This window comes from Crocodylus siamensis, chromosome 4 (genome assembly GCF_052110815.1).
Source record: "Crocodylus siamensis isolate JL-2025a chromosome 4, ASM5211081v1, whole genome shotgun sequence".
Classification (NCBI taxonomy): domain Eukaryota; kingdom Metazoa; phylum Chordata; order Crocodylia; family Crocodylidae; genus Crocodylus; species Crocodylus siamensis.
In genome coordinates this window covers 95,266,961-95,289,570 of record NC_143398.1, presented here as the reverse complement: position 1 = coordinate 95,289,570, position 22,610 = coordinate 95,266,961, and the positions used below count along the sequence as shown (strand labels likewise).

The window sequence follows — 22,610 nt, the reverse complement described above, 5'->3', positions numbered from 1 at the left end:
GAAAGGAAAGAGATTATTATGCGTATACTGTGTACATCTTGAACCTACTGAGGCATGTATGTCAAACAACTAGCATGTATGTCTCGAGGCAAGCATCTTAACTAATTGAGCTTTGAAAATGACTCCCTAATGGAATTTGCTGGAAGCCATGTGACCCTGCAAGTGGGAAATCTGCAGAGAATATTTTGTAATTTCTCTCTAAAGGTTAAGCTTGTATAGAAGGGGACAAGTGCAGTTTGCATTATGAATTGGAATTGCTGGCCCTCTTGAAAGCAAAGCAGACTCACAGTAAAATGAACTTTTAATCTTAATGAGAGAGTTGTTCACAGAACAGTTTGATCCACCTTCTTACAAGGAGGAAACACAAATGCATAAAACAGGCGTGTTTGTCTCTGTGTTTAAATATATCCATGAACATAGAATCATAGAAAATTAGGGTTGGAAGGGAACCTCAGGAGGTCATCTGCTCCAACCCCCCAGTGCGCATATACAAGGGTAATGTGGTAAAGAGGTTCTGTTGTCATGATTCTGCAACGCCTGCTCTTCTTTCCACTAATAGTCATAAACAGTTATACAGGCTGTGATTTTGTTAAAGTCTTGCTCCTTCAAACTGTTTGTAACTTACTTGCCACATATTATTATTACCCGAAAGATCAAAATTGAGGGTTCTTTTTTATTAACAAATCTGCCAATACACTTTTTTCTTCTTCTTCTTTTTGCTGTAATGGAAGGATTTTAAAATCAAGACAGTATGTAATAACCTGCTATTACGCTAGGGAAGGCAAACCGTTTTGGGGTTAAGCAGATCTCTATAAAACTGGAACTCATAAAAACAAAATAGACTTGTGTGGATTGTCTCTACAGAGTGAATATATAGACTAGCCAATTGCCCATCAAGAATGATGCGGGGGGAGCAGGAATGGAGCGATACAGCCACTGCCCTGCACCGCCGCCGTTCTGCCTCCAGCCCCACGCACACCCCAGCCCCTCCTCGTGCCCACCGCCACTCCTCTCTGCGGTGCCGCCACCTCCCAGGTGCCTGGGAGGGGAGGAAGCTTGCACACGGCAGCCACAGCCACCAGTCAGCACCCTCCACTGCATGTCCGGCCATGCACAATCCCCTCTCCCTCCCTCCTGGCTGTTCTCAGGGCCTGGTGGCAATGGCGGGGCACCACCGCTGTGCCCCTCCGCCCCTCCTCCCAACTACCTCCTGCTCCCTGCCGGCTTTTGTCAGGGCCCGGTGGTGGTGGCATCAGCCAGGCCAGAGCAGAGGGGCAAAGCCAGTGCTCTGCCACCAGCACCTCATGCTGCCACCTCTAAGGAGCTCTGCTCCGTCCCCTCCATCTCCACCATCATGGTGGTGCTCTGCCACCCCAGTCTGTCCCTGCTGTCCCCCTCTGTCTCCAAGGAGCAGGGCCGGGGGGGAGGGGAGGCAAGGCTAGCACCACTGGCCTCACACTCCAGCCCCACAGGCCCCACTCTCATGGCAGCCCTCCGCCATGTGTGTCTCTCCGTGCAGAGCATTCTGATTGGTTGTTTCAGTCAGCATTGTGATGGGCCTCCAAGACAACCAATCAGAGTGCAAGTAAAGCGTTACAGCCAGCCAGCCAGACTCAGGCTAAACTCCTTCAGTCATAAGACCATTGCTCTTCAGTTTTCATGATATGTGGCCAGCCAAAAAATGTTCCTGGTAACTTTAAGGTAATGAGTTGAACATGCCATCTCTGAGACTTTAAAAAAAAAAAAAATAGGGTTACTTACTTTGTGCAAAATCTTCTAATGACTCTTTGTCATGTTGCATCTCAAAAAGGACTTGGGCTAGAAACTTCAAACCTGGTTTGTTCCCGTGTTGTCAATGAGGTTCTAATGAAAAGTGATATTTCAGCCTGAGCCAGAAGGTTATTTTAAACATTTTAACACAGATTTTGGAACGTTTTCCTCACTGGCTGTAGCATATAATGGTGGAGTTTTATAAGGCTTTGGCATTGACCTAACTGTTTGCATTCAAGTCAGATTTTAACTTCAGGGGCAGCACAGTTAAACCAATGCAGAGTGCTTGTTGAGAATCTCAAGCAAAAAGTTTTCCAAAAGCTTGACAGAAAGGGCTTTGCTACTTCACCGACGAAGCTCCATCAACCCAGCCATGCAGGTTAAGTGGTTTACAGCTGTTCAGGCTATATTTTCACAGTTAACAGAGCTTTAAACACTGGAGGGTGAACTGCTCCAGTACGAGTAGGTTATGTGCTAAACTAACGTAGCCTATGGAATTTGTAAATTCTGGCGGAGTTGCGTGCACTGGAAATTATAGGCTCTGAAGACATAGCCAGTGGAGTTTGTAAACTCCATTAGCCAAACCACTTGGGTTTGGATTCATGACATAAATAGTCTCCACTGATCCAGCCTGCACTTCTGATGATCTCAGTGCACGGGAATATTTCTGACAAGATTAGATGGTTGTTTGCAGAGTAATTTGCGATGGGTTTTGAATTCCCTGTCAGTTCCTAATGAACTTTGCAAGATTCAGCAATAGTCTGGGAGAGATTAGATGCTCTGTTGGGGCATGACTGCTCGCTCAGGCAGAAACACTACATTCATCAGCCGAATCTTTCAAAGCCAAGAAGGTTACACATTTTACAGTTGGAGCATTTGATTTGAATAGTTTGATTTGAAGTCAATTAGAATTTTAAAATGTGCTCCATAGTAAAGATGCACAGTGTTATTAGTAACTTGGGTAAAAGTATTAAGCTTGAGTCACCCATGCTGAAGTTTCAAGCTGGATGCAAATTGCAGGTTTGAAGGAAAGAGAGCTGAGGCTGAGGCATGAGAGAGGAGGTACATACAAATTGTACTTCTGTTTCTTCTTACGGTTCCATCAGTGGTGGGCAGCTGAAATTTTAACTAGGGCTGCACTCGAGAGAGTGGGACATGCATCATCATGGGTCTGATCCAACATGCAGTGGGATCCCCCCCTCCCCCCACTGACTTCAATGACAATTGGCTGAAGACCTGGGATAACGAATCCTATAGGATCAGTGGCGTAACTAGGGCAGGGTGACCAGGGCAGCATCCCTGGGTGCTGACTTGGGGTGGGGGGCAGAAAAAAAATGGCTGCTGCCACTGCCACACAGCCATGCCAGCTATGCAGCGGCAACCAGAAGTCACTATGTGGCAGCTGCCCTGGTGCTCAGCAGCTTCATGCACCTCTACAAAGGCTGTCCAGGCCAAGCCCCATCCTGACCAATTCTGCCTATTTCTGGGGTGGCATTGGCATGTCCTGAAATCCTGATGGAGCAGGGCTTATTGTCACTGTCTGCCTCCTTCTGGACAGATTTTCCTTGGCCAGGACCCTGCTTTCCACTGTGGCCCCCTAGGACTGAACAAAGGACTTTCCAGTGTCTACCATACGTATGTGTTTCATAGAATCATAGAGAAGTAAGGCTGGAATGGACCTCTAGACATCATCTACTCCAACTCCTTGCCTGAGGCAGGATCATCCCTATCCAAACCATCCCAAGCAAATCCTTGTCTGACCTACTACTAAAACTACACCGGCAATCCCATCACTCAACTGCAAAGCACAGCACCCTAGCCTGCCACAGGTAAAGCAGGGGAACAATGGTGGCCACTGTCCTGCTGCTACAAGAATTGGGGGATCCAAGGAAGACAGCCACACTCCCACTTACAAAGGCAGGCAAAACCCCCACAGACCATACCAATCTGACCTTGGAATAAAATTCCTTCCTGAGCCCAAATGTGGCAAGACCCTCCATGTTTCACTGCCAGCAGGAGCACTCATACACCCCAACCAAAATCCCCCGCTTTGGGTGCAAGCAACACCTAATGCTTCTGAGAAAGACAAAAATAAAATTAAAAAAAACAACCATCCTGATGCATGCAGCAACAGAATGGGGGGAACCATTCCTTCCTAGCCCCAGGCAACAAGCAGCAATGCCCAGAAGCATGGGAAATACCTATAGTAAAGCATAGCCACAAATACTCCTATGTCATCCTTGACCAATTCTTAACCAACCTTTTCTTAAGCACCTTCAGTAATAGAAATTCCACAACATCCCAAAAAGTCTATTCCACTGCTTCACTGCTCTAACAGGTTTTCCCCCTCCTGTCGCTGCATGTGTCCAGGGGTGTTTTTTAATTATTATTTTATTTTTGGCTTCCTCAGAAGCATTGGGTGTTGCCTGCACCCAAAGCTGGGGACATGACAGTAATCTTCAAATATCTGAAGGGCTACTAGATGAGGGAGAATGTCTTTTCTCTCTAGCTATAGAGATGACCAGACCAGTGGTTTGACGCTGCAGCAGACCAGGTTCAGACTGGATAGCAGGAAAAACGTCTACTATCCTGTCCCTTCTTAAGTGCCTTTTTTTTGTAGCTGAACATGCCTATTTTCTTCAAGCTCTCTTTGTATAGCTTGCCTTCCAAGTCCTTTATCATTTTTTACCTCCCCCTGGATCCTCTCTAACTTTTCCATATCCATTGTAAAATGGGGGGCCTACAATGGTACACAAACCACATTTGTCTCCTATGCGACTGCATCATGCTGCAGATAAGCCTGTGATCCACCAAGACTCCTACATTCTTTTCTGTTGTGGTGCCATCCAGTCAATGATCACCCATTTTGCAGTTGTGTTCTTGATTACTCTTCCCGAGGTGTAGCACCGTGCATTTGTGAGCACTGAACTTCATGTCAGCTCCAGCCCAGCCTTCCAATCTGTCAAAATCCTTCTGAATTGCGCTCCTGTCCTCTACTGTATTCACAATCCTTCCCAATTTTGTGTCATCTGCAAACTAACTCAAGAAACTCTCTGTTCTGATGTCCAAATCATTAGTAAACATCCTGGAGTGTCCCTTTAATAATATAACTGTCCTGTGAAAATACATATATGCAGGCTATTCCTGAAGTTTCTTTTTCTTCCTGAATTTACAACAAATTAAGGGGAAATGGGAATTGCACCTCCTAGAAAAGATGGAAATGAATGTCTATGCCCTGGATATTTTTGTTGGGTTTGAAAGTCTTAGGATTGAATCCAGTCTTCACTGACTTCAGTGGAAGTCTTTGCCATTGGCTCCCATGGGATCAGAATCAGCCCTCTTATAATTACACACTCCCCACTTTCTCCTAGATCCTTCATCATTCATTTGAAGCGCATCATTTTGAAAAATAGAAGTCCAAGCACAATCATCTTTAAAACCCAGGAGCGCTGTTTCCAATATCGGATAGCAATAATTTGATAAATTAGTTCATTAAAATGTCCCTTGTACACTCGCAATTTCTCTAATGTTCAGTGGAATTCTAGAGACAGCACAAGGAAGATGCATTCTCCCCATGGGAAGGAAATATTTAGTTCTTCCTTACATGTTATTGACAGTCCTTATTCATGTCTAGGCAACTTCTGCTGATGAAGTTTGCCTCTAAACACACTTGAAGAGAAGAACCGACGCTGGAGCACACACACCCTTCCCCTCTGCTTCCAGGTCACAGATTGTTCATGAAAACATCCATTGGCCAAATTGCAGATGAAGAGAAGAACTGGGGGAGGGATATTCCCATGTCCCTAATAACATAAGACTTTCAGGTTGTAGCAGTTCATCCTTGAGCTATTTTGCATTACCCTGAATGCTGAACAGAGCAGGATCTGCTAGAAAGCAATGTGGAGCCTTCCTCCCTACATCTTGGCAGGAAGTATTGGAGCATGCCTGTTCTGCACTTCTCCTACCCCTATGCCTTCCACTCTAGTAAAAAGGGAAATACATGGCTGAACTGATATCGATGCTCAGGGCAGACTTGTCAGTTCACAGGACAATCCTGAAGGCTGGAAGTAGGACAGTTTCTCCTGGGTGCCCCAACACCATGCTGGAGTGCACCACCAACAATTTAAATAGTTTGATTGGAAGTTGGATCGGGTCTATCCTAACCACGTATCAGTAACTCCGGTAAAGGCATTAAGCTTGAGTCGACCTGGCTGCAGATTTCAGATTGCAGGTGTGGAAGGAAGAAAGATAGGTGCCATTCCTATTATTATGCATCTGGAAAGTGTTATAGCAAAAATGTGCAAATGACATGGAAATTTCCCCTCCCCTCTCTCCACAAGTTAGGGGTATCCTAGCAAAAATATTTGTTATAGCATACCAACCAAGGGAGATGACTATATACATCCTGAGGTAAAAAAAAGTAGCTGAAAAGAACCTATGAGCCATGTATATATTGAACCTTTTCTTAGACTTTCTTACAGATCCATTGTTTTGTATAGCCAGATTGGCAGTAGCCAAAGGGGAAGTTTCAGTAAAACTCATGTACTTCCAATGTGTCATCTGCCCCTGCCTGCAGCAGTGAGTAACGCTCTGTCTACTCTACAATCAGCAGCTAGGATTGTAGCAGAGAAGACATGGAGCCTAGACTGCAATGCAGGCTGTTCAAGCCTGCTGGAAGCCCTGGATACATATTTGGATGGCCAGCTGATATCTGTACTTCTATGTCTTCACTGTGATTGTTGCTAAGCTAGCAAAGGTAGCTAAGGGCCAACTGTGCTTGCTGTGATCTTACCTCTGATTGTAGCATAGATATGACCATAATAGTAAAAGGGGTGTCAGTTTCTCACTCTTTGTCTGCATTAGAGATTGCACTATCTCTGTCATGGTGGAAACATCTCTGTGATAATCTAGTGGTGGGAAATGTTAAATAAACAGTGCTGACTATAGTCAACCTGGTTCTGTGGTGCTACTTTGTTCTCCACCACATGCAGCTCTGTCTTTTGTTAGAGGAGGCAGAAACGGAGGGGACTAAAGTCTTTGAAGGACTGTTGTCATACAAGTACAATTCATACTTTCCTGGGTATCAAAACAGGTTCCCGTTAATTGCAGAGGGGGTGGAGATATTGCTGAAATGCCCTGTGGTGTCTCCATCTGTGTAGTTGTGGTGGGCATGCTCCTCCATTTCTGTCACAGTCATTACTGGGAATGGAGTGGTAATCAAAGGCGCACTGATCATAGGGAATATATTAGCAAGTGTAATGAAAGGTTGTAACACTGTCCTCCAAGACCAGGTACCACAAAGCACATTCCTAGGGAGGAGGTTGTCATCATTGGAAGAACTAAGAAAGAATAAAAGAGCTAGTGAGAGCATAGTGAATGAGGCAAAGGAAAAGGAGAAGCTGCTCTGATGTGCTGTCTGAGGGTGTGGCCTGGTTGTTCCTTTAAATCCATGGCCCTTTAAAAGGGAAGGATGACCTTGTGGTTAAAGCACTGGACTAGGACACAGGAGATCTGGATTCAAGTCTTGCCATTGTTACTCTCTGTTTGTCTCTGCCTTTGTCTCTCTGTGTGATCTTGGCCTAATTTCATAGTTTTGTAGATGTTAGTTGGTTGGTTCACTCCTGTATGCTTCCCAGTCTTCAGACTTAGGACATCACTTCCCTACTGCCAAATGGGGGATTGGTTCCTGAACCCTATTTTCACTAAAAATGCCCCAGAATTTTGTACTTGATCAATTATAGATGAGTAATATAGCTACATTAATGTACTTACATTGCAAATAGCAGTCATTGATTTGGAAGGGCTTCTTTGAGGTGACTTTGCTGGACTATTTGAAGAGCTCTTGGTTGGACTTTTTGAAGGGTTCTTGGCTGGAGTCTTCTCAGGAGTCTTGGATGCAGGTTTTGCTGGAGTCTTGTCTGCTTTGCTAAAGGAAGTGTCCAAGGAAGTTTGGACAGATGTTCTCCAGAGAGATGAGCGACACAGCGAACTTGTTTTCTGGCATGATGTTGCATTGGCTCACACGTTGTAAAGTCAAACCTGACATCATAAAGTTGAAACAGGGTGTCAATTTATAAACGTTGTAACTCAAAACATTGTAAGTCAAGGACTGCCTATATTAGAATGATGATGGTAATGCATACAGCTGCGTATAACAGTTGCCATAACTCCATAATACTTTGCATAGAAAGACAAGGCCTTGAAGTTCAGCTGACTTCAGTGGAGCAATGCCATTTTATGTCAGCCAGAGATATTCAGCTCCATGGTTTCTGTCCCAAGAAGTTATTAAGACAGGGAGGCAGGAAGTTTCTAAAATGAACCTCAACCTCTGGAAATAGAAGTAAAGGCAGGATTTGTTCAAAGGCAGAGAAAAAATATGAATAATTATTTGAACAAGGAGACCTGGGTGAAAAAGGCTTGATGTAGCTGTATCTAGCAGCCTAAAGGATTTCCACATCCTCTGTAAGATGAGAACATTTGATTGTTCTGGGCTGTGATTTGCTGAAATCTTCCTAGACAGATAGATAGATAGTTAGATAAATCTTTATCTATATATCTTTTAAAATTAAAATTGGCATTTCCAAGCCTCCTGCTGCTGGTTGCTGTTTTCAAGAACCAGATACTACGTGTGACACAAGCAGAGAGTATGCAGTGTGGCCTGCTCTGGAATATGCAGGCACTGGTATCCAGCCCCCAAGGGAAGCAAGTTAAAACTATGAGAAACCCATCAGAAAAGAAAGGTGGTTCATAAGTTAAAATGCTAGCCTGGGACTTGGGAGAAATGCATTCAGTTCCCAGGTTTGCCACAGGCTTCCTGCATGACTGTGACTAGGTCATTTAAGTATTGGGTGCCTCAGTTCCCAAGCTATCAAATGGGAATAATAGAATTTAGTCTGACAACAGACCTCCCCACAGGGTGAGAATATTTGCATTCAAAGATTGAGAGGAACTCCTATTCTGTGGTAACAGGGTCTACTATGTAAGTACCTAAAATAGGTAAGTGACCTGTAGTTTGCACTGTAGTGGTTTACCTGTGATTTAAAGCAGGGTGGACTAACGTGTCCCAACAGATGCTTTGCTGATCTACTCAAAACATGCGCACTGGTGCCAGAAGGAACTCTGGGTATTAGTAACTGATGACTATAATTGAAGCATATCCTGAATGTGTACAAGGCTCAAACAACAGAGAAACAAATGTCACCAGTGGCTGTTTTAAGGTGAACCAATATTCTGCACTGCACAGCTTCCTTACTAGCCTTAACTATATAGGTAGCTTGGCATGAGCAGCACAGTCCTTCGGAGGAGAGACTGAGGGGGAGATTTGAAGGGGGCTGGGAAAAAACATATTCATTTGTCCCCTTTTTTGAGATTGTCAGAAAGTCTGTGAGCAGGATGGTTCTTAAGGATCATTATTGAACTAATTACAGTTATTAAGGCACAAGTGCTTTGGTTTGCTTTCTCTCTCTCTCTCTCTCTCAAGATATCAGCAACTTTCCTTTGTCAAAGTGACCAATAAATGCCTACTTCTTTATTCCCATATTCCAGTCCAAATGAAATTGCAGCAAATCTCAGAGTGTTTAAAGATCTAAACTGAGCCTCTTAGCCTCTCTTGCTCTGTGTGTGTGTATATAGATATAGATAGATAGATATAATATTAACTATATAGATTTATAGATATAGATATATATATCACCACCACCACCACTTAAATGTCTAGACAAAATCAGGCAGTGGGCTTTTGCCTTATTCAACCCTTCCACAGTCTTGGAGATATTCCCGGCGTGATGTTCTTTTACATAATATTGGTGCCATGAAGCATGGCCTCTTTAGGTGAAGAGGCAGAGATTAATGAGCCGCATGGAAACGCTAATTTGTCTGAGTTAGAGAAGATTAATTACGTTAATGGTCTAAGCAAAGCTAATCTAGAGGCTAGAAATGTTCATTCAGTGTAACAAGGCCAGTGGTTTTATAAGGGTAAAGAATTCTACTTCATTGAAAGGAGAATCTGAAAATAAATAATGTGTTTTATTTAGAAATTGTGAGCTCCATTCATTTCTCTCTATGCATGTATACATATGGGAGTTACATATGTATATGAGGAAGATAATAGTGTTCCTCAACGATTGATTGAGGTCTCTCTACCTCCTCTCATCGAGGATCCCATAATACTTAAGAAACTATGCATTTCGGACATCACTGACGCTAGACATTTCCAGGATAGAACACAGCTGCTGTTTAACTTTTGACGCACTGGCCAGTCCCCTTGAGTTTTTGTACACCATGATGAACATGATCAGAAGTGGGCCCTGATTTTGCTTGTCTCAGTTCTTTGTTGTGTACTTGAGATATCCAGGCCCTGACATTCAGAAAAGTTGAATACAAGCAACTGAAGTCAATCAGAGCGGCCAGGAAGTTGTGTCAGTCACACAAAATCTGGACTTCCAAAACTAGCTACTTTTGAAAATGCTAGACTCCTGTAGGACTGGAGAAGGCAGTAAGGGGCTAGTCTTGGAAGAAAAAAGGATCTCTTTCAGATGGGAGAAGCTGGGGAGTTAGGAGTCTAGGAGGGTGCTGTCCCCTTCTACGTTCCATCGCAACTTGATTTTGAAAATTTCCTCTGCTGACCTGCTCTTCTACTTCTGTTCTTGGCAAGTCTCATCTACTCCCTCATACCTAAGGAGTGGGATGACCATCTGAGCAGAGCATCAACTGCCAGGAAAAGAATAGAGCTCATAGAGAACACAGGGTGGTCCACAGGTTCACAGACATTTAGGGCTGGAAGGGACCTCATGAGATCATTGGATCCAGTCCCCTGCTCTGAGCAGGAAAGGCTGCTGGGGTCAAATACCCCAGCAAGGTGTGCGTCCAGTCTCCTTTTGAAGGTCTTCAGGGTAGGTGCCTGCACCACCGCTGCTGGGAGTCGACTCCAGAGTCTGGTCACACGAACTGTGAAGAAGTTTTTCCTTGTATCCAGTCTGAAACTTTCTTCTAGGAGTTTATACCATTGCTCCTGGTTTTCCCCTAGGGTGCTTTGGTGAACAGTTGTTCACCAAATGCTCATCCCTGATATATTTGTAAACTGCCACCAAATCCCCCCACAGTCTTCTCTTTTCTAGGCTGAAAAGTCCCATATGATCCATGATGGAGATGTTGCTGCCTTAACAGATAAGATGGACAAAGAGTGCAAGGCTTCTCCCCATTTGAGGGAAGTCATTTTCTTTTCTGTGGGGGAGCTATGGGTGATCTAGAGGTGGAAGAAGGTTCATTTTGCCATTGTGAAGAGAAAATGGGAAGAGCGCTAAGTGTGAGGTCAAGGAGAGAACTCCTGTCCATCTCTTTCAGATGAAAGGATAACTAAAAGGATGAATATAAAGGTGCTAATTACTGTGAATGCCCTTAAAGTTTGGGTACAATGTGTACTAGGCTTGTGCAAAGTGGCTAGTATTCACTTTGGATTCAGATTTGGCCAATTCAGGGGACAGTGATTCGATTCAGTGATTTGAATCACTGTCCCAATTCAATTCGGACGAATCTCTGAATCAGCCCCAGCCCGCTCTCCCAGCCCAGCAATGGCTCCCTAGCTCCCAGCACTTGGGGGAAAAAAGCCCTGGCTCAGCAGGTGCTGTCGGGGGGGGAGCAGACCCTGCTACCCACCACTGCCACACGCTGTGTGGAGGGCTCTGCATGAGCCCTGGGATCCCCCCTCCACCTCGCTCTGCCAGCTGCCACATGGATACCCTGCCTGGGCCAGCTCTGACCCTTTAAGGAAAAAAACATGAAAAAAACCCCGGACTTGCCGCTCCTGCTGGCAGGGGGCAATTCCCACTGCCCTGCATTGCCCCACACCACGTGGGGGGCTCTGCATGAATCCTCCGAAGCCCAAAAGCCGCTGCAGGAGCGGAGTCCTGGGGCTTTTCTCAGCTTTTTTTTTTCCTTAAAGGGCCAGAGCTGGCCCAGGTGGGGCACCCATGTTGGGGCTGGGGGTGAGGGAGGGAGGGCCAGGGGCTCGTGGCAGAGCCCCCCATGCAGTTCGGGGCAGTGGGGATCACCCCTCTGCCTGGAAGCACCCAGTGAGCACTGGGGCTTTTTTTAAAGTACCGGGAGCTGAGGCAGGCAGGGCAGCCATGGAGGAGGCTGGGAGAGTGGGGGAGATCAGGGGGACTGGCAGGGGCCCCCCATGGTCCCTTCCCCTAGCCTCCCCTCCCCCGCCTCTAGTACTTACCAGCTCAGAGTCGGGGGCTGCAGCCACCAGGGACTGCCTGATTCATCAAAGCTCTCCAAATCTTTCTGGAAGATTCAAAGAGCTTTGAATCAATTCGGACCTTTAGATTGGTCCCCTGATTCCATTTGGATTCGGAGATTCGGCCACCGAATCAAGCCAAATCTCCTCCAAATCAAATCACCACCTGAAGCTTCGCACAGCCCTAACGTACACCTCCCACCACTAGACAGCATTAAAGAATAGCTCCTCATCTTTCCGAAGACTGAAATATGGAGGTTTAAGATTATTCCATCACTAAATAAGGTTGCACAGCTTGTATTTTAAAACTTGAGTTTATCGTATCTGTTTTTACCATTTCTGTAATGAGAAATCTGTCCCAGAGAGTATGGAACATGAGGGTTGAGATCTAAGAGGAGCTGCACACTAAAGCTGTAAAGGTAAAGCAGGGAACTCATACATGGTCTGTGTTGTGTATCCTGTTTGGCTGGTGAGGAATTGAGGCCTTCCAGAGACCTGCAAGGAAATGCTTGGACTGTCACCCATGAAAGGAACTTGCCATATCAACATCCCAAGGTCAAATAATTTGGTATTTGTGACTTTGAATGCCTGGTTTTATTTTCAGCTCTTTAATGTTTGAAAGGTCAGCAGGAATGAGCAACTTTCTGTGATAGATTTGCTTTTGTCCATGAAAGGTACAGGCTGCTGCTTAAAAAAAAAAAAATCTAAGTTAAAATGAAATTGTCTCGCGCAGTTAAAGATTCACACTAAACAGATACACTAGCAAGAAGCATAGGACAAGAAGTAGATTGCACATGCAGTTAAAAAGCAGGGTATGCTATTGCCCAAACTGAATTTGATCAGGGTACATGGTGCAACATCAGTTGTTCCATGCCCCATCTGAAGGTGGAGGGCTTGCATTGCAATTTCTGTCAGCGTCTGCTTGTTATTCAGCTTGTGCAGATCATCAAATCCTCATCTCCTCTGTGGTTTGGTGCTGCTGGTCCTCTGTGCCTGGATTTATTAGACACATTTATGGGTTTGGGAGGAGGAGGGGATTTAATTCCCAAACGGGAACCTCCCATTAGGGGTCTTTCCCCTAAATGTAAAAGAGAATCAAACAGCTCAATTTAGCAGCAGCTACAGCACTGTCACTGTCTTCTCTGGAAAGGGGAGGGTGGTGCGGCCACAGTGGATTTTAATATATTTGTCAGTGCCAGACAGCTTTTGATTAACCACAGTTGTGTCTTCCACTGAAGCATGACAAACGGGGCCATCCATCCTTTCTACCACCACATGCTCCCTTCCAAACGAAACTCTCGAGTCACTTATTCTCCCGTTAGTCCTTTATCAGATGGTGTTTAAACCGCCACTTGAAATCAGCCACACTGAGTCTATTATTGGCATTTCCACTTCTGTTTCCAGTTCTTAGTTTCTCAAATCGATGAACCTCTGTTATCATTATATTTATTTTCCGTCTGTGCCCTCAGAGCCATCAGCCAGTTCTTTTGTATTGGTGCACAAATCTTATTAACTTCTTGTTGTTTTTGCTTGTCTCCTAGTTTAAGAGTATATATCCTGGTTTTCAAGGGAGCTTCAGGGCTGTGGGGCCAAAGAGGCTATTCTGTTCAAGCAAGTCCCTGTTCAAGTCCCTAGAGGCATGACTCAGCCAGAATATATTAGGGAGCACATTTCTACAGCCTCTGCCAGAAAGTCACAAGGAGCAAGTGTCTATGGGTGCTGCAATATCTTTTTTAAACAGTGAAGTATAATAGCCATTTTGGAAGGGGCTAAAGCAGCAGCAGTGGCCACCAAGCAGCACTCCCTGGGGAAGGTGACCCACTTAATGAAAAATATTGGATAGTTGTGGCAATTTATATTTGAGTTTAAGCAGCATTTGCACCTTTACATGATGAGAAGTGTATATGAGGGATCACCTTCTGTCCTGTTGTCTGACTCTGTTAAGACTGGAATTGCTGATCATCTGCTATAACGTTTCAAGAGCATAGGAAGTGGGGTCTTTTGTGCCAGGTCTTGTTTCTCTGGAAAGCTCTCCTCCTTAATTTACATCTATGCATTATATAGCATCCTGCATCCTAAAAGATCCCCAAATGCTAAAACCAACATGCAAACTAATTGCAGGGAGTAGTGTACTCATTGCTAAAATGTAGTTATCCCTAGGATGAAAAGAATGAATTTCATTTAATCAAAGCAACATTACACAGCAGTTCAGGACAGGAAGTAAAGTATATCTGTTTCATGGTAAAATTGCAGGAAAGAATTTTAAGGTAACCAAAATCTCTATATTTTGCCTAGGAAACTGAATGACCCTTACTTGTATGAAGAGGCCAGGAAGAGAGTTCATGTGACGCATATCAAATATGCAGGACTTCTGTTTTATATTTCATCTGAAAGATAGGACCAGAGGAAGATCCAGGGGTGGGTGGCAGTGTAGTTGCACCCCCTTCAACTGTGTGGCACATGCACTGTGAGCTCTCCAAACACACCAGCATGTCAGCTTAGTGCCTGCAGGGCTTTGCATGTGTCCTGAGGTCACCACACAGGCTCTGGCCACAGTCCCTGTTTTCAAGCAGCTTTGAGTCCAGGGAGTGAATGCTGTCATTGCCCATCCCTCTTTCCCCCTGTTGCTGAATTCAGGGCAGAGTGGGAGGAAGGGAGGATGAATGCTGGTGGTGCCCATTTCCTGGGTTCTGTGGCTATATGAAAGCAGAAGTTCTGGCCGGAACCTGCGCTGACAATCTGGTGAGCTCAGAGGCCATGTGGAGCTCCAGCAGGTGTTTCACTGACATGCCAGGGAGCTCAGAGAACTCACTGGGCATGCGCCACACAGCTGAAGTGGGTGTAGCTGCACCCCCTGCACCACTATCCTGGATCTGCCAGTGGATAGGACCTAGAGCAGCATATGGCTCCCATACACTTTACTGAGCAACCGGTTAAATATTTGCTTTAAGGGGAAATTGCCACATCCAAACTGCAACCACTACTTGCTGCAGTACATAGGTATTCTTTACAGGTCTCTGATCCAACCAGGTATGTGGTTTGAGCCTATTTAGCTTATCTAACTGAATCATATCTGTATCTTCCTTCCAGTGAAGACCTTGATTCTTTCTCTGCTGTCCCCAAGGGCACAAGATTTGTAAAATGTACTTCCTTGTGCCTTTGGGGACCATTGCACTGTTGGATGCATTCAATTCCAGTGAAAGTAAGGTAGTTAATATTCTCTTGTCTAGCAACCCTGCTGAAGGTAAAAAAAATCAGATTCTAGTTAGAGTGCTAAAGAAACCACATCATAAGTGGCTATCTAAGAGATGTGGAGAATCAACATACGTGGCTCCATGTCATACAGCCTGAGTGGTGCTGGGGAATAAATTGGGTTTCAAGACTTTTTTTGATTAGTTGTGGCGGTTATAGTCTCTGCAGGTGGGCTAGTGGGATTTATTTTAGCTAGCTGTAGAATTTAGTGGGTGCTACTTCATCCTCAGAAACTCCCAGTTTCCAGTCTTAAAATGGACCTATTACATTGGGCAGAGGTTGGCTGCTTAGGGACAACCAGCAGGTTCATCTACTTTTTCTTGTGACAGGCAAGGCCAAAGTTGCCAGGCATTTTAGAGAAGCAAGATTTGTAAGGTGGCATAGTACCTCTTTATTGGCCCATCTTCAACAGGTGGAAGAGTTGACCTAATAAAGAGTTATTGATGCCCAAAAGGTTATCTGATGTTCTTCCCAACTATACAAGATGGTCCAATAAAAATATTACCTCATCTCAGATATGCTTCTCTCCCATTTCTGGAACATTATGGTGACTTCACTATGACCATTTTTGAGGCATATGGAAATAGTTCTTACCCCATAGAAAAGATTCGGCTTGGGAAGGGTGTCAAGGGCTAATTCGTTACTTTGGAAAGAAAAAGGGTATGTGGCTTTTAATATACAGGGCTGTAGTCCTTAGCTAATCAGTGACGAGAGTAACAAATAGTAGAAAAGTGCAATAAGGGAGGCTGCCAGCCTGGAAAAGTAGTGATTCATGTAGTTGTTATAAAAGTCAAGTTTTGTGTTATATGAAATGCCTTTTAGGTTCTCTGCTGGTTTCTTTTCCCCAGTGCACCTCCTGGTGTCTTCTTGTCATTTTCAGTTTTTTGTTCTTATAACTAACTTGCAACATTTTTGGTCATTAAATCTTTCACCCTCTGGCTCCTACTTTTTGTGAGTACTCATGGTTCGCCTTAATATGACACCTGTAATACTTCAAAGGGTGGCCAGACTCCCATTTTTCTCCTCAAAAATGTTTTTATTTACAGTTTGACACAGGCCCAGAAGTGTAAGGGCACCCAGCAAATAATAGGTTTATTGCTGATTACCAAGTAACTGCCTAGGCAGAACTGCTTACACAAAAGCTTTGTCCTGTGTTGTGAGAATGCCTAAGGCTGAAACTCCTGGGAAATAGATGGCAAGAGTAGCTCAAATGTTAACAGAACTCAAAGAATAAGATGTGAATAATTTATTTCCATGAAAAGAACAGAACAGCCATGTGCCTTTCCAGCTGTAAATTTTCAATGCTATGAAAAAGGTCTGATGACCAATGTGAAATATATTGTTAAGGAAAGGAAATACAGAACATTTCAGTAAAGTTGAAGTAGCCATTGTGAAAATTACAGCTGACTAAGGGATTCCTTAGCATTTTGGGGAGCTGTCAAGAATTGGCTCATATGCTGAACATCACTGACCACACCTGCCATCTGACTACCAATGGTTTGTAGCTCCTTGGCCATGTTACCTACATCTCCTTGCAGTCCAAAAACTGCATGTTTTATCTCTTTCAGAGTGACCATGACTTTCTGCATAGTGTCCACATCAGAGGAGCCTTCAGCAGAAGGCATAAAATGGTCAGACATATCTGCTTTGTTCTGCATGGGAAATATCCCCCAACTCCCACCAGATATGCGGAGAGTTCTGCTCTCAAAACTGTTCACTTTTCCAGCAGAACCCCTTGAATTATCTGGTAAGAGATTCAGGATGCTAGTATTCTCGCTCTCTTCATCAGATATCTGGCAAGGAGGAAAAGGATGTGTAACCCTGTCCTTGTGATCCTTGAGGAAAACCGATGAGGAGGGCTGCTGGGGTGAAGACAAGTATGAAGGTCCACAGGAAGGCGTAAGATAAGGATGACCTGTGTTCTCTGGAATGACCGCCTTAGGGGATGAGATGGAGACGGTGGAAAAAGAAGTTGTTGTTGCAATAGAGCTGGTTAAATCTAAAACATACACATAAAAGAGAGAAAAATAAATATTTTGTACAAGATTTGCCTACAAATAACTTCAAATTTGTGGACTTTCGACTGTTGCAGTCGTGGAAATTATTTATTTAAAAAATGTCTGAAGGCCCAAACTAGGATTTGTACCTCTTTGTGCACAGACCACCACAAACAGAGCAAAGCGGCATTTTTCCCCCCCAATAGAATTACAATTGAAAAATACAAACTGTAGAATTGGTAGGAAAATAGAATTTTATGCCCCCCCCATAATAGAAAACATGTTTTTCCATTTAAGAATAATTTCCCCCATTTTAGCAAAGACAAAGCAAAACTCTTCTGCCAAAAATCAAACATTTTTTAGGAAAGCAGATGTGTCTTCTTTAGTTGAAAATCTAGTTTAATGTTTGACATAGTTACAATGGGGATGCGCTTAACTAGCCCTACCAAACAGAGAGAGGGCAGTAGAGTGGTTATCACAAATAAACAAATAAATATGGTGATGAATTGGCCCGGCTTTGGTAGGCACATGAAGGCCTCTGCTTGTTTTGTCTGGCACGCTCACAGAAGAATATTCTCCAGCACTTGCCAAACCTGAAATTGCAGTGGTGATGGCATTTGAGGGCACTCACAGTGACTGTTCTCAAGTTCTCTGTCTTTGGCATGCTTGAGAGAAGCCACAGGCTCCTAGAATACCTTCACTACTGCATTTATGGATTTGGCACATATAAGTGAGAATGGGGCATGCTGGACAGCATCCCTCTCAGAGGGCCCTAGGGGCACAATATGGATGTGCCCTGAGTAACTTAACAACAATAAATAAAGAGCTATAAAAGCTGAATTTTAATGAACGCTACAGTGGTGTATGAATTTTCATACACCACTACATTCTAGGGTGGGAGCAAAACCAAAAATGAACCCTCCCCCTTACAGTATATTTTGGACTAAGATGATCACGTTATAAAGTTATACATCTTGTCTTATCAGTGCTATTGAATTACCTGGGTATAGTATTGTATGGAGTAGATTATTTCAGAGCTACAAGCCAAAATGGAGAAGACTCTAACTGATGGATGCTTGGAAAGGTACAATTACATTGGTGGGGGCGGGAGTTCCTTGTTAGGCACTTTCTATCAATTGAAAAGAAACCAGAGGAGGAAGAGAGAGTTTTTTTTCCCCTGAGTTCCCATTGATAAATAATCAGTTCCAGTTTGGTCTCAGTGGTGACTAAATGGGACTTAAATAAAATGTCGCCATCTAAGGGTGAAGTGACACCTTAAACTTAGACCATACTAAATCTTGAAATGTTAAAGTTGTTAAAGTTAAAACGTGCTGTGAGTGGTCCCATGGTACAGGTTAATAACATTTCCTACCTGCACAGCTCTGACTTGTCACTGGCAGGGAGTGGAGAGGGGTGGCGGGGTTGGTGACCCAAGGGCATGGCTAGGAACCAGGACACCTGGGTTGTATCCCTGTTGGGGTAGAGGGTATGGGTGGTGCACCCTGGGATGCTGGAGGACTGCAAATTGATCATTTTATGTTTGTGTCATAGACTAAAGTTACCTTACCACAAGCTAGGTCTCACAGCCCAAGTTAACCCTCAACTGAAGTAGCATAAATTTAAGAAACTTGGAAAGCATTTAGCATGAGTTAATGAGCTTTAACATGTAGATGCTCACATTTTAAGTGTCCTAAGTATGATCCAAGGGTAACATGTAATGTCACACTAAGTTTGAAAAAGAGATTCAGTTTGGTTTTGCTTCACCAGCCACAGAACTCAGTAGACACATAAGTTCAGGTAGTATCTCCATTTTGGACTGCAAGTTTCCTCTGGTGTCTACAGCTAGGCTTCTGTGCATGTCTGGAAGTGATCAAGTTTGATCAGTGAGGCACCTAACTCACTTAAGTTTCTTTGTGATTCACTTTGGTGTTGGGATTTGCCTAAGTCCATTGTGTGGCTTGATCCATTACATATGTTCAGAGCATATCTAACTCATATTGACAGGACGGAATTCAACTCAGAAACCACAGTGGGGATACAACTCTCTACTTTTTGCCCAATAGCCTTATAGTTAAAGCACTCAGGAAGTGGAAGATATAGGTTTTAGGTCCTTGTTACCCTGAGGGAATTCAAACCTTGGTCAAATCAGATTGCTCCCCTGAGAACTGGGATGTCTAATACTAAAAATGTCTGAGATCAAACAAGTTTGAAGGCATGTGGCAGAGTTGTGCCTGTAGGTGGACTTAGGTTTTAAAAAGGGGATGCAGATGGTGTGATACATCATTACATATTACAATGTGTAGTTTTATCAAGTTAAAAAGAAACCAGGAGCTTTACTAATAAGTCAAGCTATATTATTCAGTTTAAGATTGGAGTAAAAGCAAATATACATTTATTGGAATGTCCATTAATTTGCTATATAATATAGTACATATACCCCCCAACAACTAAGCAAAAAGTAATCAAAATACATTGTTTCAGTAGTCCTGCAGTCATTGTAATTGAATGGACGTCTCTTTTTCAGATCCATAATGCAAAATCTAGCCTTCCTGAACATCTTGATAGTGAATCTAATGCTTCACTAAAAGTTATTTCCACACCTGAGTTAATGTTTTTGGCTAGAGTTAAAACAATCTGCAGGGCTGTGAAACAGGAGCTACATTACCAGGAGCAGCTCACAGATAGCAGGATTCCAAAAGAAAGGATAGCTTGATGAGCTAAACAATACCATTAAAAAGAAGAGTGGGTTGCTAAGCCGAATGGAATGAAGAGTTTAGAAGGAAACGGGTAGAGTATAATGAGCCATGAAGTCAGTTGACTCCATCACTGCTGCCTGAATAGAAATGTTGTTGCCACTGACAAGCAACTTCTATTAAACTTTGGGTGGGCCAGGAATCAAAGGGGATATTCCTGTACCCCCTGGCTCCACTCTTGGTTGTGGTGTTGCCAACTATAGAGCTTAGCTGTTTGACTCATTTTCTTTTTTCTGGTTTTGAACGTTAGAGTTTATACTTTTTAAGCTATCTTTTTCTCCCCGTGAACCTGGGAACTAACTAGAAGGGCTCTTTTTAACCTCCAAATTTGTCAAGAATCAGAAGCGTTAGAGTTTGTATATACCAGCATATAAAGTTCAACTACTGTATCGCTAAGGACATTGTCACAATAAGGGAAATAATTTTTTATTTTGATTTGCTTGGAAATTAACTATAGTATATCTTTTGAAGAGATGAGATCTGAGCTGGCCCTATATTTTGCAGTATTTTGTATAAAGAAAAGTCATATGGGGATCCAAGCTGACTTCAATGACTCTTGTAGCGCATTTATAGCATTGAGTTTATCAACTTGTTAGGAGACTGTGATGGCTAGAACTAGAGGAAATAGAGATGGAATTGCTCCAGCAAATGATAGGGGTTGTGTGATAGTGATTTTCCCTGGAGAGCAATGAAGAGCTCATAGTTTAAGGTGGGTTGGTGGGGAGCAGGGTCATAACAGGGAAAAGAGTTCACTTAAGGAGGACTGTAGAGCTCCCAAAAACAAGGGGCCCTAAATGGCTGCCTGCACAGTTAGCAAGTGTTTGAGACCAGCTGTGTGGGTGAACCATTTCCCAGAATAAGCATTCAGTTATAGTGAAATTGATACTTAGTAAGTATAAATACAATGCAAAGTTTTATGTGAACACTGCTGAGCTCAATGTGTGGTCTCACAAGACCCAAAGGGTTTCATGCTGGCCTGATCTACATACCAGAAAGCACCTACTAAGGCATGTGACATGGTGCTAAATTGTAACAGGTGAAAATTCACATTTACCAGCAGCGCAGCTACCCATTTAAAAATTCATGGGGCTGTCCCTGGTTTTCACACATTAGTCCTGAGAGCATGGAGCTTGTGGGACAAGCAGACGGTACAGAACATCTATTTCCGGGCCTCACTGGCATACAGTCATATTGCAGTAACAGCTAAATATGTGAGTTCCTTTGCAATCCTCTTCCCCCTACTTTTTAGGACAAACGGGTGACCTATTCCACCCCAGAACTGCTCTAAGTGATACTGGTTTGTAATGGGAATGGCAGGCTATTAACCAGAGTGGTTCATCCTTCCCCCCTTTAAGGAACAAATCGGTATTGAGCTAACCTTGGTATCAAGTTTTCCTGGGGAAATCCTCAGCTTTTTCTGAGGAAAATCTTCTGGCTTGTTTCAGTTGTTAGAGTGACAAAGGAGACTTATCATGGGCCGTGATCTTGGACCTTAGGAATGCCTACAGTGCAGTGGCAGAAAGCTCATGGCTGATGCAAAAAATCCCACCCTGTGCTCACACTCTATGCAAGTTAGATCTGGAAATGGGGCCGTAAGGGTGCCCTGAGGCCCCCCATTGTTATACTCCAGACCTGGGTTTCCAGCACAATCAAAAGCAGCAGCCTGAGGCTCTTCCAGAGCATTGTCAGCTCTCTGCTGCTTCAGTGTATACTTATCCTTAGTCTTCACACTCTAACTTTATGCTGATGCCAGATCTCATTGCTTCCTTATACGCTGATTCCATCTAATATGTGAAAATGCAAATACAATTCAAATATTTTTTCCTGAAGGATAAGTAAAAAAAAAAAAAAAAGATGATGTTTATACTTGCTCTAATAACTATAAGCTCAGAGAACAGGTTTCTTTTTTCCTTCCCCCTGCCTCAGGCCACTAATAATATGCTTCTCTTTACCAGTATCTAAAAAGTAAATGCATATTTAATTCTTAGTGACAGATATTCAGGAAATACCTTATGTACAACTAATAGAAGTCTTTACAGCCTGTCTGTTTTCAAATGTCTGCCACCAGGTGAAACAAGCTTTTAAAAATATTTTTTCCCTTAGAGTAGAAAATCCACTTGATGACATGTCCATGGGTAAATGGCCTCCTCTTCTATTCTGAAAATACCAGGCATCTGCTCAAGTGATGACAATTTAGTTTCATTTTTGACAGTAGTGATGCCTTATTGAAAGTACAGCTTGTTTCCTGTAGAGGTTCCAGCCTCTTCAAGGCAGTTACTTTAACTTTAGGGTACTGTTCAATTTGTTTTCCACACTTTTCAAAATAGTTATGCCCCAAATTATAAAATCAATCTGGTTCAGTGATCTACTGAGTGTCTGATATGTTGCCAAGCAGAAAATGGATACCCGCAAGCCATCCTCCACTTTCCAGAGATGGAAACACTATGCATGCAGCCCAATACTTTTGGTGCTGAGGGAATAAATAACATCATGCTGGAATGGCATGAATAGAAGCCAGAAGGGGAAGCTGCCTTATCCAGAACACGAGGCAGACTCAACACAGGAACAGTGGGGGGAGAAGAGGGGAATAATGCTAGT

The 22,610-nt window shown here is 43.5% G+C and overlaps 1 protein-coding gene across 1 annotated transcript in view; it reads right to left on the bottom strand.

The window, feature by feature from the left end:
* Positions 1–16,659: 16,659 nt before the first annotated feature.
* The window catches only part of ENTHD1 (ENTH domain containing 1), a 75,697-nt gene continuing 69,746 nt past the window's right edge, over positions 16,660–22,610 (bottom strand). The window contains exon 6 of the mRNA XM_090042069.1: positions 16,660–17,261. Coding sequence (XP_089898195.1) covers positions 16,660–17,261 — 602 coding nt within the window. The remainder of the gene's footprint in view (positions 17,262–22,610) is intronic.